The sequence below is a fragment of the Falco cherrug genome, chromosome 12 (genome assembly GCF_023634085.1).
Source record: "Falco cherrug isolate bFalChe1 chromosome 12, bFalChe1.pri, whole genome shotgun sequence".
Taxonomy (NCBI): Eukaryota; Metazoa; Chordata; class Aves; order Falconiformes; family Falconidae; genus Falco; species Falco cherrug.
The window spans coordinates 23,037,422-23,055,033 of record NC_073708.1 but is presented as its reverse complement, the minus strand read 5'-3'; the positions used below and the strand labels follow the sequence as shown (position 1 = coordinate 23,055,033).

At 39.7% G+C, this 17,612-nt stretch overlaps 1 protein-coding gene across 7 annotated transcripts in view; it reads right to left on the bottom strand.

The window, feature by feature from the left end:
* The window catches only part of PTPRF (protein tyrosine phosphatase receptor type F), a 392,585-nt gene that overhangs the window by 184,705 nt on the left and 190,268 nt on the right, over nt 1-17,612 (bottom strand). For all 7 annotated transcript variants that reach the window (XM_055724616.1, XM_055724615.1, XM_055724619.1 and 4 more), the window contains 2 exons: nt 16,365-16,510; nt 13,459-13,600 (listed from right to left, as the gene is read on the bottom strand). In XM_055724616.1, coding sequence (XP_055580591.1) covers nt 13,459-13,600; nt 16,365-16,510 — 288 coding nt within the window. The remainder of the gene's footprint in view (nt 1-13,458; nt 13,601-16,364; nt 16,511-17,612) is intronic.

Sequence of the window (17,612 nt, the reverse complement as noted above, 5' to 3'; positions counted from 1 at the left end):
GTGAAAAATACATTCTTGGATTTTGAGTTATGAGATGCTCTACCTGTGAGGAGCAGGGAGTTGGACTCAATGATCCTTTATGGGTCCTTTTCCAACTCGAGATATTCTATGATTCTATTAGTTTGACTAAACCCACTATCTCCAGCTTCAAAGTGCCATCAGTAGAGGCTAGAGAAACACGTATTTGGAGGAATCATTGCTATAAGCGTGTTTTGTCCTTACACACTTCCCTGGCATCTAGCACTGGCTCCTGGAAAAGACAGCGGGATAGACTGACCTTCAGTTTGAATCATTGTGGCTGTTTCTTTAGGCAGTAAAATACAGCAGGAATTGCAATGCATGCGTTTCCAGAAAAGCATGGAAATAGCATGTAGGATTTCAAGATGAGCTACAAAAGCAAGTCAGGAACTAGAAAACAGGCCATACTGGGGCTTACTGAGCTCAAACTGTTCAGTCTGTTGAAGAGAATTTACAAATGCTTAGGTGGAAAAAAGAGATCTCAGAGAGACAGGACAGAAAAGAGGGTTCACAGCCACACCAAGAGCCAAATGACTTGGATTAAAATGGAGATTATACAGTTTCAACCCTGGAATTAAATATTAATTATTGGAATAAACTGACCAGTTAGTGCCGGACTCACAGTTGCTTTGCACTTTTTTTGATGATACAGTATGTAATTTTTTAAAGACATCCTTTAATCTAGCTTTCAGAAATACCTGCATGGCATGAAACAAAGAGGATGCAAGTGAGAGATGCTAGACATGGACCCTCTTACCACTGAGCCTATGATCAAATTGGAAATGGATATAGAGCCAGGTATGTCAGCTGCTGTGTGCTTGAACAGATGCAGTCTGCTCTCCTTGGGTACTCCCTGAAAGGCCTGAAGCAAGAGGACTCCTATAGGTTTGTCTACACTAAAAGCAGTATTAGAGGCAGAACGTAATCACAAAGTAGTGCATTAACTACACAACAAGCATAACCTTACCATGATCTAATAGTGGGCATAGGTTGCTTCAGCAACGCAAAGCCATGCTCCACCAGGGAACTCCTCAGATTTCTGCTCTGATCAAACACAAGTCTCTAGTAAGGACCAGTCTGAATAGTGGTCTGAATTAGAGGAATAGGCTAGAGGTAGGTTTAACAATAAAGTTGTTTTACAGTGTTGCCACACATTGTTGAATTGCTGGTGCTGATCAGCCTGTAAGTCAAGACAGTGAAAGTTTTTTATGTCTTCTGGGACCTGCCAGGACAAGAAGCTTTAGATAAACCGAGTTGTTAGCATTAAGGTAGGAACCATGTCAATAAGACCTCAGCCAAATTTCACAAAACTAAAATTCAGAATCCTGAGCAAGCCAGGAAACCAGCAAAACCCATTTTTCAGCGTGACATGCTCCTCATGACTCGGTACAGGAGAAAAACCCATCTGCTGTAAGCAAACACCAGGAGAAAACATGTGACATGAAAAAGGTGGCGGCAGCCTGCAGAAAGAGACAGATATCACAACTCACATTCTGCAAGGCCAAAGTTGCTGGGAAAATCAAATCCTGCTATCTGAAATATGGATAAAAGTAATAAAAGAAGTACGATGAGAACCAAAAGACTTTTCCCCTGCCAACCACAACAAATGGCTCAGTAATACAAAATGTCAGTTGGCACTTGAAGCACAGTGGATGGCCAGACAGAAAGTGCATTTTTAAATCATTAACACATTGGGAACACACAGATGTGCAGTACAGCTACATCTGTGCATTGTAATTTCTACAGTAGTCACAACTTAATGAATCATCAATTGTGACAAGATCAATGAACCAAACTGAACAACAAACTAAAGCTAGCAAATTCATGCCCGGGGCAAGAGCTAAGGGTTTATTTTATTATTTTTTTAGCACTTTATCATTTTTAGTGTCTAATTAGTAAAAACATGAATCCTCCAGAATCCTTTCCTCTCTCCGTCACCGCCACCCCCCCACCCCCAAAAGTCCTACTGCAAAAGATAAAGATTTTATTCATGTTTGCTAAATTCAAGTCTAGATAGTACTCATCTGATCAGCAATTTCTTCCTCAGGACTATGAGCACATGGCAGAAGTTATAAAGTTAGGACGTGTGCTACATGCCAATCAGGTGGACTCTGATTAAGCCTACCACCTCTAGGCAAAACAACTGCTATTTTTTCGATGAGGCCAGATTATTTCTGCAGGCAAAGCGTCAGCTAAGGTTCTCTGCAATGCTACTTTTTGAAGGGATAAATTCATATCCCAATCAAGAAACCAAATCATTTATTTGTAAAGAACACACACTGAGTTTCCCCCTGGCTTCAACCCATTCAACAACTTCAGTGCTGGGTTTGCTGATGACATATCTACATGCATAATCAAGCTACGTTTCACGCTAGTGATATTCTTACAGGAAAAAAAGCTGCCCTAATTAATCTCCTGGCAGGAGGCAGAAGACAATACCCAATCTTCTTACAGAGAATGGTCCATGCCAGCAAGGGCACTCCTTGCTGACCCTTTCACTCTTTCAGGTGAACCATTTTGATCTCTACCATATGTAGGCTTTCAGTGCATTGGTACTTGCCAGGGGTTCAGCTGGGCTCTTGTCTCCCTTCCAGACAGGCTCCAAGGGACAGCAAGCTCTGTGCTTTGCCTGGCTTGTTTGTCACACATTAGGCACGGAGCTCCATCTGGAAGGCACTTCCTTGAACTGTAGCACTGCTGGCATGCATTACTCTTCCCTGCTGGGACTCAAAGTGAAGGAGATGCAGGCTCACATGAAAAAGCTCATTCTGTTCCTCCTCCTGACCATCTCCGTCTGCCCTTCCTATACCAGATATCCTGACATCCTGGACTATGCGTTCCCCAATTCACTGTCTTCCCCTGCAACAGCTTTTGTTAATATCACCCTGTGTGCCATTTATGCATTTTTCATCAATATGTTTATGACTTCTGTTCACTCTCCAAGGACTTTCTCCTCACTGGGACCAACTGTGACGTTGTCTAAATCAAAGAGACACAGAAAAATAAATTTCAGTATCTCCTTGCTTGTGAACAAAGCACCATTTTGGATCTGTAGCAATAAGAAGTAAGACTGGGGGTTTTAAGGTCTCCAACAGGTTAGTGTGTCCAGAACCTTTCCAGTAGTCTCAAAGTTGCTAAAAGGTCTTAATGCCAATTCTGTTGATGTAATGCTTTGTGCAGCTAGTTTTATTTAAAGCATTCTGCAACCTGTGCTGACAGACAGTCTTAGTGCAGGGTAAATCCCCCCAGTCCCAGCTTTGAACAGCAACACAATAGTGAACATTCGTGCACTACAGCTGGATAAAGTTATCACTCTGACTGCTATTTAGACTTCTCCACTCAACTCATACACCAAGAACTTGGAAAGGTTTCATCCAGGCTGGACTCTTGTGATAAAGGGATTGAAGGAACAGAGCATAGGATTAGCACACAGATGAATTCATTGCAGCATTCTCCCATGGCATCATCCAACCTGCCTCATCAAGGCACTAGACGATCTTGAAAAGACAGATCTTATTATACCTCACACCTGCTGGTTTTCCTTAGGATAAAGGATTTGAAAGAACTACTCTGGAGCTCTGGGCAGAAAGAATCTGAGCAGGTGATAGTGCCAGAAAGAGTCACTACTTCATTATCCAGCTGAAATATCCACAAGAATAAACAGCTGTTAGAAAACTCTATGGGGAAGGCGTTGGTTTACTACTACAACATTAATACTTTCATAAAGATTCTCTGGGCTTCTAAGACAGCAAGTGGAATGCATGTATTTTAGATCATCTTTATACCAAACATGTTTTAGTCACTAACAGCTCAAGTAACAAATTAACAATGAATGGTCATAATAATTACTTCCTTGCATCCAAAAATAGGGCCAATTACTCCTTTTGCTCATTATCTGGGCACTGCATTTTAATAAGCATCAAAAATGTAGAGCCTTCCTGACACCAGACTGTATAAAAACAATACAAGATCGACAAGAGATCCATAAGGACTTGTGAATAAGCATGACTCACAGAAACCAGCTGTCAGAATGATCAATATTACAGGTCTTTAATGCAAAGCCAGCTTTGTTTTATTCAGTCAACATCTCAGACCATGACCAAAAGGTGGCAGTTATGCTACTTTCCTTTTTTCCACAGGAGAGGAAGATAAGGTACTTTTGAAATGTTCTCTTCCACAGGTACAGTAACACCACACATGAAGTATAGTGCTCCCTACACAGGCATCCTCTCTTCTGAACAGCTGTTGTTGCTACAGATTTGTTAGCATGCATTGATATTCCAGTTTCATATTTTTCTGTCTTTCATTTTGAAATACTGACTTCTCCAATAATGGTTTAATTGAGGCTGTGATATTTTTTTGTTTGTTTTTGTGAGAGGAAGAAGAGAAGGCACAGAACATATGCCCAAGATGACTGTACAGAAACTTCCTTGGATGCAGTGATTTATGTTTTCATAGCTGTAAGCACTGCATTCCCTATGGTCATGGTTATCACATTCTGTTCTCTCCATGCTCCATTTTCCATTTAAGAACTTACTCTCCAGTTCTATTAAGTGGATATATTCTCCCACTTCTGCAGAAGAAGTTATAGAAGATCACTGTGGTGCTGTTTCTTAAGTGCCTGTGTAAGTCATGGCATACCAGTAAATGACAACAGGTCACTAAACTTTGAGCAAAGAGTGTCTCTGTTATGAGCAGATATACAAGATAATTTTTCCAAAGTAGTTAAGGACTCAGGAAGGCTTTTCAGGACACCTTGCTCTTGCCCTTCCCTTTTTCCTTGGAATCAAAGCAGATAAACCAAAACATAATCAAGCCGTGTTTCCCATTAACTTCCAATAGTTCAAACAATGAGCTACTAACTTTTTCAGAAGGCTATTCCACAACCTAACCGACTTCAAAGACTCTACAAATACATACCGGCAACTAACTTCATTAGTCAGCAGGAGACAGCAGCAGGACTGACATACAAGCCACAGAGAGCACATCTGTCAATAACAGGTTGCTACAGACACTCTCAGAATGAGGCATCTTGAAAGAGATCCAGCAATAAGAAAGGTCTTTTGAAACATCTGATGCTAAAGATCTATTATTTTAGCTTCTGATGGTCACCAGTAGATGTTAAATCAGACAAGAAATTTGATTTTTTTATTCTGACAAGTTTTACAGTTACAGTTACTCAAATTATCTAAAGGAACTAAGTTCTTGTTTGCCTGTTCCAGATGAATTAAACACATTTCCATTGAAGTGCCTTTTACAATAAGAAACTGATTAAGTTATAATTGTGGGGTTTCATGTCTTTTTTTTAAAAAAAAATTTTTTTCCTCTGAAAGACTTCTAGATCCATATATACGGAATTCACTAGTAAAAGTATTTTCTTCTAACTGCCAGTTCTCCAAACTCAATTTATTACCTGAGAGTTACCAGGTCCAGCCTCAGCCTAGTTATTACCAGATAAACATTTTGAGAGCCTAATTAATTCCGCTCCCTTGTTCACTAATTTTTTTATTAGTAGTGCAACAACAGACTTATCAATAAGTTCCTCAAACATCATTTTTTAAATGACTAGATGCATTAATAACCTCTGCACAAAAGGCAGGTATTAAATTGACAGCATTGTGGAGATGCTGTAAATAAAGAGAACACTCAAAAAAAATCAAGCAAAGAGAGCCAAATTGCCTTAAGTGACAGGGATAATGGGGAGAAATACAAGAAATATGAAAAATCCTTGCAATAAGCCTGGCACATATTGCCTGGAAACAAGAGGAGCAAACACAAACACAGGTGCGTTAGAGAAATGCAGAGAAGCTACGCTAGCCAGTGACCAACTGAATGAAAAAAGCAGCTATGATCCTAGCATGCATCTGATCGTGTATCTCCAAAATCCATGGATCCATCAGCGCTTTTGAAAAGACACTTGCAAGGCTCCTTGTCTGCATGTCTCTAGTTGGGGATGCTTCAAAAAAAGCAGTCCCTGAAATAGCATAAGGAACAGGTCCCATAATAGCAAAGGAACGGGTGTAGAATAGGACCACTGAGACCAGGAGAATCCCAAAGAGGACTGGCAGATCACCTATGAAACTGATGTGGGGATTTTACTGCAAGGGGAGGCTTACTTGGCCACCTTCTGGTACAGATCAGGACATTGGCAAGCACACACCTCAATCTAAACACCCTCATTTTCCCAACAAATATATTGACTTCAGGATTTACAATCTGTTATAGTATGCCTATGTTATTCTTGCCTTTTCTTCCTCCATAGTATCTAGCCCAAAAGGCTTACAGACACACATCTCCTCCCTGGCAGCCTTGACTTTGTCGCTCCACTCTCCCACCCTTTTTAGACTACCAGTCTTCCTAGCCCAAGCCTGAGCCAAGGCTTCTGCCCTGGTTTACTGCCTACCAACACAATCAAACTCCTAGTCCTCTCTAAGCTTTCAGACATTGTTGTGGCCACAGGAGTTGGGGCACATGGGAACACCAGCCTTTCTGCAGTGATGTGAAAGGCAGCACTGGTGGTTGCCACTTCCCAGCTGGGACCGATGATCCGTTCCAACAGACAGTCTAAACAGATTAGTTTAAACCACAGACGATTTAATCTGTCTGATTTCAAACTGGAACAAAGATGCAGAAGCAGTCATCTGGTCATCCCTGGTCTCAGCTGAGAGATGGCAACCCAAAGGGACACCTCCCCAACAAGACGGGAACCTGCCTGTGTGAGCACATCTCTGCCAGAGAGTTAAACTGTGCCTCATTTTCCTATTGGACTAGGCTGAATGTTTTGACAGAAGAGCAGGGTAGAAGAACAGCCTGACACACTTTCCGTGACAATCCCCCAGGAAGGTGTAAGATAGCACAGAGTGAGAAGCAACCTGTCTCTAGACCCTGAGCGCAAGAAAAGAGAGAAAATAATACCCAGGACTCAATTATCAATTTTCATATAAGACAGAAGTTACCAGTAGGTTGCCACAAGGCTCTGAATGAGCATCCATGTTTGAGTATCTCCATGAACGTTTTGAGAAATGGAGCAAATAGAAATGAGATAACTGTTACTGGTGACAAAAAGTCTTAGCTGAATATGATTTCCAGTACCAAAACCAGCACTTACAACTGCTGAATAAACTTGGCATAAATTAATTGCATAGTACAAGGAGGTCTGAGAAGTCTTTTCACAGGATATAACTGCACACTTACAACTGCAAGCCACCTAGTACTGAACAATATGAACCCTGCATTAGAGCTTTTGCCGAATTCTGTAGAATATACTTCCTTTTTGTTTGTTTGACACTTAAAGCTCACTTGTTTTTATCTGGGAATTCCCTCCTGAATCGCAGGTGCTGCTTTTAGGTGTCGTAATATCATTGACGCCATTAGCCTGCTGATAAGTATGTGGCAACATCCTGTCCTGTTACAGATGTAATCTCATAGGACCTCATTTAAGAAGCAATATGCAGAAACAGCCACTTGCTGTAAAAGAAAAATGTTGTCAAGATTAAGAGGTCAATACCATTTCAGACACAAGGTTTTATGGGAGTGCACAGCTCCAAAGGGTTCAGCTTGGCATTAACTACGTGATATTTCATATAAAACTTTTCAAAGGTTTTATTTCTTGCTTCATAAACTTGTGGAATGAACCTGGATGTTAACCTTAGTGTATGGCAGTCTTCTGATGGAACTCGCTATCACAGATACATTACATGGTTATGTGCCATTAGTTAATCATTTAAACAGAGATAAGAAATGGAAATGATGGCATTTGGGTCTGATATGTTCTAAAGACCTGCTGACTCTCCTGTTTGGAGGAGAGACCAACAACACTTAAAACTTTTCATCACCTGAGAATATTACTTCTTTGTCTCTCATTCATAGCCAAGAAAGTATTTCTTGTCAAATACTATAAAAAATAAACCATAAGAGTAAGACTAACATTCTTACTGAATCCAATCTTTGAAAGTTAATAAATAAAATGAAGAGAACCAGGATTGAGATGATACATATTCTGCAGCTACCAAAAATTAAACTGCTGGAACCGTTCTTCAGATACTGCAGCAGCCTAGGTATTGACAGCATGGGACGTAATGGCGATACAAGTGAAACATTCTCTGTAAATCTTCTTGGTCTAATTGAAACAGATCGCAAATTCTGCTCAATCTTCTGTATGCTATGGGACCAAGAGACCACCTCTTTCCTCTTGAACTTTTAGGATTCTTCTAGCCACTGTCCAGTACCCGAGAAATGATTATAGAGTTCTTAGCATGATGACAGGGCTCCTCTAAATTGGCTTACCAGACCAATCTTAGGTGACTGGCTGTCGAGCAGCACAATACACTCTTTCCTTGTGAACAATGTTTATACCTTAATAGCATAAGTCCGTGTGAGCTCAGATTTACATTCTTCCAGGTGACAACTCAAACTTCTCAATGAGGCCACCATGAGTAACTGACTTAATGTTTCCCCTTTCAACAAGCATTGGACATGCCATGATTGAACATGACTGCAAAGCAATTGCACTCAGGCTTCTTCATTTCTCTGCACACCACTGTATTTTAGGACATTTCCTTAAGCAGTGAAGCACGTGGAGGCTCACTGTGCTGCAGTCCTTGGAAATGCAATAGTTACAGAGGTTCATTAACCGCCTGCCTCATACAGAAAGTACGTACTATGTGGGTGCTTGTGTAGAGAGAATAAAGAATGCAAGTTCAACCTCTGCCATCACAGCAGTCTTTCTTCACAGGGAGAGACCAAAGAAAGTTGCAACAGTTAATGAACATGAAATATGCAGATGAAAGACCTGTCCTCTCCTAACCAGAGACATGAAGAGAATCCCACCAATCCCAGGAGCAGCAGAGCAGGGGCAGCCTTAATTCATTTACACAAACAGAATGAGCACATGCAAATGGATTCAATTTCCCTTCTATAATTATTTCAATTTTATAACACATTGCTAGAAAGTCTTCTTGGCAAAAGGATGCAAAAGCAATGAAGACAAACATGAACTAAAGTACAATGATCCGACTGATCCTTTGTAACTAACAAACATAAACAAGGATGAAACATAGCTAACTTCTGTTGACTATTCTAATGACAAAAATCACTTTTTAGAAGAGTGTTTACAAAAAGGGCATATTGTTTCAGGCCTTTTGAGATCTAGCTCTCTGCAGAAATCATTTGTAACAGTCAAATGTTTATCATTTACAGTATTTCAAACAGGGTAACCCCAGGAACTGGAATGCAGCTAGCAGATGGTGAAAGAAATTAAGCTCATGACATGGTTCAGTAAACAACAAATTACAATAAGGTGGAGGTGCTTCCCACCCTGGGACAACTGCTGCACTGGGGAACTTTCTAGGGCTCCACTGAAACATGTCAAAACTTAAGCTGACTTCTGTCAGCACAAACCCAGCCAGTAAAACTTAACTTGCTGGGTTACCTTGAGACTGAAACCCAGCATGCAAGCAACCCTTTCCCAGCTCTTCTGTCTGTCCTCTTCACCAGGATCTGCTCTCCTGTAGAGCCTGGAAACACTCTCTGGGCAAACTACATGCCACGTGATTAGGAGTCTGGGACAGGGTCACAGGGTATTTGCATAGATCTGTGCTGGAAATGGAAATTGGAGATGGTATGTTCATTTAACCTACTTAAAAACAAAGGGAAATGAAATTGAACATATTCAGTGACACTTGGGTATGACTGTATGCTCTGGGTTACAGGGGAGTGAAAAATAACTGCTTGCAGAACATTAAGGAACCAGTTACAATCGAATAGTTTCCCAATTCTGGAAATCAAAACGTATAACTGAATGTCCAAGCGGGAAACTCCTGGGAGAAAGGACCGATAATATATTTTGTATTTGAGCCTCCTTCCCCTCCGAAGAATTGATATACTCCTCACTGTCCCTTGAAGACTACTTCTGTGTTGTTTTTCCCCATCTTCCTGTTGGGTGGAGACTGCTGGAAACCACAGACTGAAGGTATTCTTCGGAGTACAGGCAACTAAAGACAAACACTGTTATCATCACCTTTCCTAATACAGCCACAATGCTGAACGTACAAGGAGTTTTGTGGAAGGACAGCACGTAGACACTCCTGCAATCAGCCTGCTGACATATTCTTCCACACTGGCATCCTTGCTACTCACATTTCATATAATCTCCCTATTTAAAAAACTCTGTAATTCTCAACATTACCAATGAATAATATATTTATTAATGTGTTAGTGCCACTAACTGTCCCTGAGGCTTTTCTTGGGAATGTGTGTCAGCTTATTGATTCTAGCCCTCCCCTCCCTGTACTGCTTTCCTCCTCTGCCAGGCAGGCAGGGATGTACTTCTGTGCTGCTTCAGGTCATAATTGGAAAAAAGATAGAAATGTTCAATATGGCTCATACATAATTCAGCTTATCAGCTACCCAGGAGAAATAAGAAGAGAAGGTATATGCACGTCTATTTCTCCTACTATCAACAGGAGAAATAATTTCCAGTTACACTAAGTATACATAGTTTGGTCACAACAGGATTTGCAGTTAGAACGGAAAAATGAGACACGTGGGAGCAGAGAATGAAAGGGTAGTAGGGAACCGAACTGTTAAAAGAGATTCACTTATGTGAGAATTCTCGATTCCTCCAGGAGACTGGACTCATGCTTCTCTCCTAATACTCAGAATGGAAAAAAGTTGGCAATTAGAAAGGATTATCTGCCCCTGATCTGTAAAACATCGCAGAAATCTAAATAAAATAAAGCACCAGCTTAGTTAGCTACAAAGACATCTAATAACAGCCTGCTAAACCCTGACTGTGACTTCTGGATTTAATGTTAAGGCCTATGTTCTAAAGAGCAAATTGTGAAGAAGCATTAAAACTTACTGTTAATAAAGGATTTTTAATGTAAAAATCAATACGTGCTGTGTATTTAGCAGCATGTAACCACGAGGACGTCTATGATAGAACTTTGTCATGCACCAGGGACCACTGCATTAGTCAAATTCTTGAAGGGAAGTGCAGAATGTCTGCATCATTCAAACTGCCACCTGAGAGCAATTACAGAAATTATTTTAACCCCAGAGGCAGAGGGAAAATCCAATCCTAGTTGACAGTCTTGAGGATATCAAGGGTTCCATGTGAAATGTGTCATTTTCAAATAGCTCTATAAATTCATGTTAGGAAAGTAATGGTGTAACAGAGAGGTGGGGCACACTATTTTTTGGAGGCCACTGAGACTAAACACAACCCCAACCAGGGCACCAAGTTGCAATATCCACTCTGTCTACATGTAAGCAAAAAAAGGAATTTTAATAATAAAAAAAAATTCACACCCCCAAAATGCATATCTAAGCATAATCTAAGGCAAATGACACAGAATAAGACACCATGACTGAGGAAAAAAAAAATAATACAGACCTGCCCTTAGAAAGTCTCAGAAAAGAGAATCTAAAATGTTTTTTCTCAAGTACAGATACATCATTACAGAACTCATCTTCATCAGTTAAGCCAACATAAGAGGCACATGTAGCTCTTCATGCTTTGTGAGCAAGCTCAACTCTACATGCATGAGCACATACAAACTGGTATACAGCAAATGTTTCTTAATTTTGTCCATTACGCGAACGTTCAGCAAAGGGTTGATATTGTTCAATTAGAGAGCAAAACACAGCCCCCCAGCCTGCAGATCGTTCCTGACCTTATGGGATCATGTTAAACTACCATTACTCCCGATTAAAGTAAATTTCCAAAGAGAAAAGCAGGCTCTGTGCCTGACTGGTAGTGACTTTTGCTTCTGTGCCTCTTAAGCTGTATGCATGCACATCTTTTCCTGTCTCTGGTGTTTCCTAACATTCCCTATTTATGTGGTGGTCTGCAAGTTTTACCTCATCAGGAAATCAGTAGGACCACCACAGAGCTAAAGAAATACTGTTGTGCTCCTTTATGCAATGCATGTCTCTTGTGGGCCTCTGAACATTTAACATAGAGCAAATAAATTATTAGCGTGTGTGTGCAAGTGCATACATATCTAAGATACATAAAGGCAACTGCAACCAAAGGAAACAGCAATGTCCTTGGAACAGTTGTGTATTCGAGTAGTATCACAAAAATCCAGTTGCAAGAAGCGTTTAAATGCAGATCTGCACGTAACCTGCTGAAAGAGCTCCACTGAGCTTCATGCACTCACATACACGGCTGTAAAGGCAAGCAGTAACAAAAAGGATCTGATTCCCCAGCCCACCCCCAATAATTTTCAAGCCTATTGCACCTGTTATCCTGTTCTTAATAATACTACTACTGAAGAGCAAGCTGATCCTTTAAGATGCCCCACCTCCAGAAACAAGATACACAATCACATCAAGTATTGAATGATTTCTATGATTCCCATCACCACAGTGTCTGAGCACATTACAGTTGTTTAATGTATTCTTTGTCACAGAGCAGAGGGGAAAATAACTATGCTGTAAATGGGGATGGGAGAACAAGGGAAAATAGGTAACTTGTCATGTATGGCTGGCACGCTCACCGTTGGGAAAACCAGTCTCCTCTGGTTCAAAATCATACAATAATAAACACTTTTCAGTCTAGTTTTCTCATTACTCAAAAGTTTCTACATTAATCCATATACAACAAGCAATGTGCCTAAGCCTTTTCCTGCTTGTCTTAGTAAATACAAGGAAAAAACCCAATCCATTCAGCCAAATGCCCTGGATTTGTAACAACTTCATACATTTACAAAATCCTATATATAATCAAGTAAACAATACATTGATATGCTGAAAAAACCACATTTCCTTAAAAGTAGACAGTAATTCTGACATTCTAATATAAAAAAATCATCAACTGACCACAAGTTTTGTATCTAAAACACCGTTCTTCCACAAAACATTCTATTTAGAAGAAACAACATAGCAAGCAAAATAAAACCTGCTCATATAGCAGACAAGGATCAAAATCTATTTAACAGGAGAAACAGAATAACAAGTTGTGACTATGGTTAAAAGTAAACCCAGCTAAATTCCACATCAAACTGAAAATCTGAAGAGTAACCTGAAAAATCTATTCAAGAACTGTGCCAATGTAATCTAGAAGGTACAGCAACATCAATTAAGTTTCTGACAATTCTTACATACCCTGAAGATGGGTATTACATCAAACAAATGAGAAAAGTATACAAATGTCTCTATAGCTAGCCCTCCAAGTGAGAAATGACATACCTCAATCAGACAATACAACTGTAACACTTTAAAGGAAGTTCATAATCTGCAATCCTTTCATGACTGTCTCAAAAATATTACGTTCTATCACTGGGAGAAAACATAGGAAATAATACAGGAAGAACAACACATCTTTTCCAAACCAAGCTACAATATCACCATGTCATTTAAAAGCACCACACCAACATGTAGCTATCAAAGCCAAAGTCATCTTCTGCCACCCGCAAGAAAAAGCTTCCCACTTACCTTCTAACACTGTTAATTTGGCACTCGTGTTTATCTCCCCAACACTATTGGTTGCTGTGCACTCATAGATAGCTTCATCTCGATGAACACGCAGGGGCTGTATCCGTAGAACTGATCCTGATCCATCATCAAACTCAATAACCTTTAACAATAACAAGAAAGCACTTGTTTACTGGTATCTTCTGCAACAAAATCTGGAAGTCAAAACAATCCCGGAGTAGAAAAACAAAAACCAAACCAAGCTCAGTAAGCTATAAAATTCCATGTAATTAGTCAAATGTTCCAAGTCCAGAAATGCAAAAATTTCAGAGTCAAGAACATATTTGTCCTCTAAGGAGGCCAGAACAAATGAAGATCCAATCAGGTTCTTTATGAATTGACTACGGTTGGCAAATTATCAACCTGATAATAAAGATGTGTATCTGATGATTTACAACATCTGAGCCATATTTGCACTAATGGTTTTACTAATCACACTGATAGCAATTTAGTGCCAACTTTCACCTTGATGGAAGAACAGAACAATATACTCTTGTGAGATTACCAGGAAAATATTAACAAAGCTAGAATAAAACCTTGAGAACCTACAGTGCATGCTTACTCCAACCGAAAGTGAGGGGTTTTAATGTCCTTCAGCATCGGGTACTTTGCAACTCTTGCAAATCTGACATAATCAACAATGATGTCGTTACGATTCCTTCCCCAGCATAATAAATTAAGTCCTTAATAAATCATTGCCTTTCCATCCATCCTGCTAAGCTATAACATGCATTATTCTAATTTCTACATGGAAGAAAGTGGTATTTGTTAGTTTGCAGCTGGATCATTATATGCTATGCCTTAATGGCAAGGCTGTGAAGGCACAGCCTCAGGCCACTGTTAATGCCAAACTCATCCTTCTCCCATTACTGAACACAGCAAAAGTTGGGAATATTAACTGAACTGCAGATGGTGACAGCATGAGGGAAAGGCAAATGCCCTCCTCCGGTCACTTGGGAACTGCAGGGGCAGATGAAGAGACTAAGCTATACTTCGTCCCACACACATAAATGTCAGCGTAGGACCTGCATTACTCCATGCAAAAATTTTAACCTATTTTCAAGAGTTCTTTCTAGGAGTCCTTCTCACAGCATAAAGGCCAAATGAGTGAAAACAGGAAGGAGAAAAATAATGTGCACCACAAGACTCTGCAGTGACAGCAGAAATAGGAAGACAGCAAAAGGTAACGAGGACCACCACAAATCTGTTTATTCCTCACACTGGAAGGAATAGCTCTTCTGTTCTAAGGAACAGACACAGCTTGCAAAAACCCCTAAGCTGGGGTCAGACAGAGAAATACGAACATCAGCGCAGTATGTTGCAGGAGATAATTTTTTTAAAAAAATTACTCATTTTCAAATTAAATATGAAACTGTGACAAAATGCTAAACTTTCTATAACCTTTACACAGGATAGGGTTACTGCCAAATTTTAAAACAAGACGAAGTCAGATACTGAGATTAATTCACTCCAATTTAGTCCATGATAAGGACTAAAAAGCTAAGAACTAAAAAGCTAAAAGATGAAACAGCAGAAAAGCTCTTTTGCCCTTACTCTTCTTTGAACAAACACTCTGTGTGAGAGGAAAGGAGCCACAGCTACTAATGACCTGACAGATGCTGAGACAAAAATGCTGTTCATTTGCTAACGATGGATAAGTTTTTTGTGTAATAACCCAGCATGTCTACATCAGATTTGTTTATTATTTTTTTCATTTAAACTTAATTCCAATTTTCTTCCAAATAAAGAGTATCCTAGTAATGAGGCAAAATTAATAGTTATTCAGCAAAAAAAGGTATTATTCACTATCTCATAACACAGTAAGAATGCCTCAACTATGTATCAAAACTGTGTGAATAAAGGTATGAAATTGCTCGTATAAATGCATATAATATGGCATAGCCCTTTGATCAGCCACAATAAGTACCAAGTTCATGAACTATAAAGGTTGTATCTACATACAAATTATAATGTTTCATTGGTTACTATACAACAAAACTTAACCTTTATTAGGGAAAAATAACAATGTAAAACAAGGTTAAAATTGATTACTTTAATCAAGGTTTTCCGCTCACATACAAAATCACGATTAAAATTGGTGACTTGAATCAAACCATTCTGGGCAGCAAAGTCATCTTGTGCTCCAGTCAGAAAAGCAAAAACATCAAAGACAGCGGATTAGAGGAAAGGCAGCAGAATTGTAGAAGGGTCACGTTTCCAAGGGCAGTTTTAGAGAAAAGAGCCCAACTCCAGAAAAAGAAAGTGGAGAAGAAGGTGGAGAAAGTCAGTGAAAATGTATCTGCTATTTAAAATACGAACCAAACTGGATGCTTTTTCAAAAGCATTTCTGATACCTGCTCTTCACTCCTACTTCCTCTCAGACTTCAGTTCATGGGGAAGTTAATTCACCCTTCAGGATGACTTCACCATTCACTTTCCAAGCGCCTTTCTGGGAGAGACGGCAGTAGCCATCACTTAGAAAGCCTTCCAACAATGTTTTGGCATCCCACTTTTGAATTCCACTGTGGACAGCAGGCCAAGGAGGTGCCTTATCTATCAATTTTCACAATGAAACCAGAAAATTACTGCTAGATCAAACTCTTATCCACCATCCGGTTCGGTGTATGCCCCAGTCTCCCATCTGGAGAAGAATGTCCTATGGATGTGCTTCCAGTGCTCAAAGGACAACACTTGCTCTACAGGTTGCACTGCTGCAGGGAAGGAAACTTACTTTAAAGCTCTAGATTCTATATGGTAGTGATGCAGATATGCAGGGTTGCAATGATGACTATTGTGTAATTAAGACCTGCAAGCATTAGACTGATTAGAGATATTTTTTTTTTTTTTTTTTTTTTTTTTGTAATTACCTCAAACCGCTGAGAACTGACTTTCTTCCCCTTCTTCATCCATGTGATACGAGGTTTGGGCTCTCCTGTTGCCTGACACACAAAAGAGGCCACTCCTCCAGAAATCCCAATCTGATCTTCGGGAGCTTTCATAAATGTTGGCTTGCCTGCAAAAATAACCAAATCACCCTCATGAGGACACAACATCAGATAAGCAAGGAATGTGTCATGTTAATCTAAATTCTAAGATAATTGGTGCTCCTACTACAAATCCAGGTTGAATGGCCTCAGCCACACAAATTCAGTGCAGACTGCAGCATGACAGGTAGAGTTTCTGCTTCAGTACCCTTTTTTCCCTGAAATTAATAAAGACCATCTGGCTTGTTGGTAAAAGAGGGCAATAGAGGGCTCCCCAAAGCCCCCTGGGCATTCATTCAGGTATATGACAATTTGGAACCATTTTTAATTTATTTTTTTTTTAAATAAATGGATTTTCTCAGGTTTTTAACATAGTCATAGCACTGGAAATTACAGAACAGCTGACACAACAAATCTATAAAATTTGCTATATATTGACATTAGTTTTCCTGAAAGCTGTTAAGACATTCATACAAATTAACAGATACAGTTTTAAGTACACAAATAACAACCTGTAATTCATTTTAAATGTTGACTGTTATAAAAAACCCTACAGTCTGTAAGTATCTGGAAACTTGCACAGGCTGGCCTATGCCTGGTAAGAAACTGATCACTAAAAGTGAAAGTCAGCAAAGAAACCAAAGTGACATTCAGGCCTGAAATACGTGGCAGAAATATTTTTAAAAAAAAAATATTAACATTTTAATAATCAGTAAGTTTCATGGAAATACAGTTGTGTCTTCTGGATTTACATGACAGACTCGCATGGATTAAAAAAGCATGAGGTTGAACATTTGTTTTTTATTTTGTACTCGCTGTATAAGAGAATTCTGCAACATGTGATCTGAAAATCATGTTGAAACACTGCTTTGTTCAAGTGAGAAATGTTTGATGATCTCTTATCCCTATAAAGCACCAAAACATTCAGCCCCACAGAGGGAGTCACCAGCGTCCACCCATGATGTCATTCAGCGCACAGGTCACACTAAGGCCACATTCCAAATACAATTCTGACTGACTACCTCAGGGAAGAACCTGACCTATAAATGTGGCAGAGACAGCTTCTGGGATGTAGAAAGGTGGAGAAACCTGTTCAACACCAAGCCGTTGAACCAACGTCCCCAGCAGATC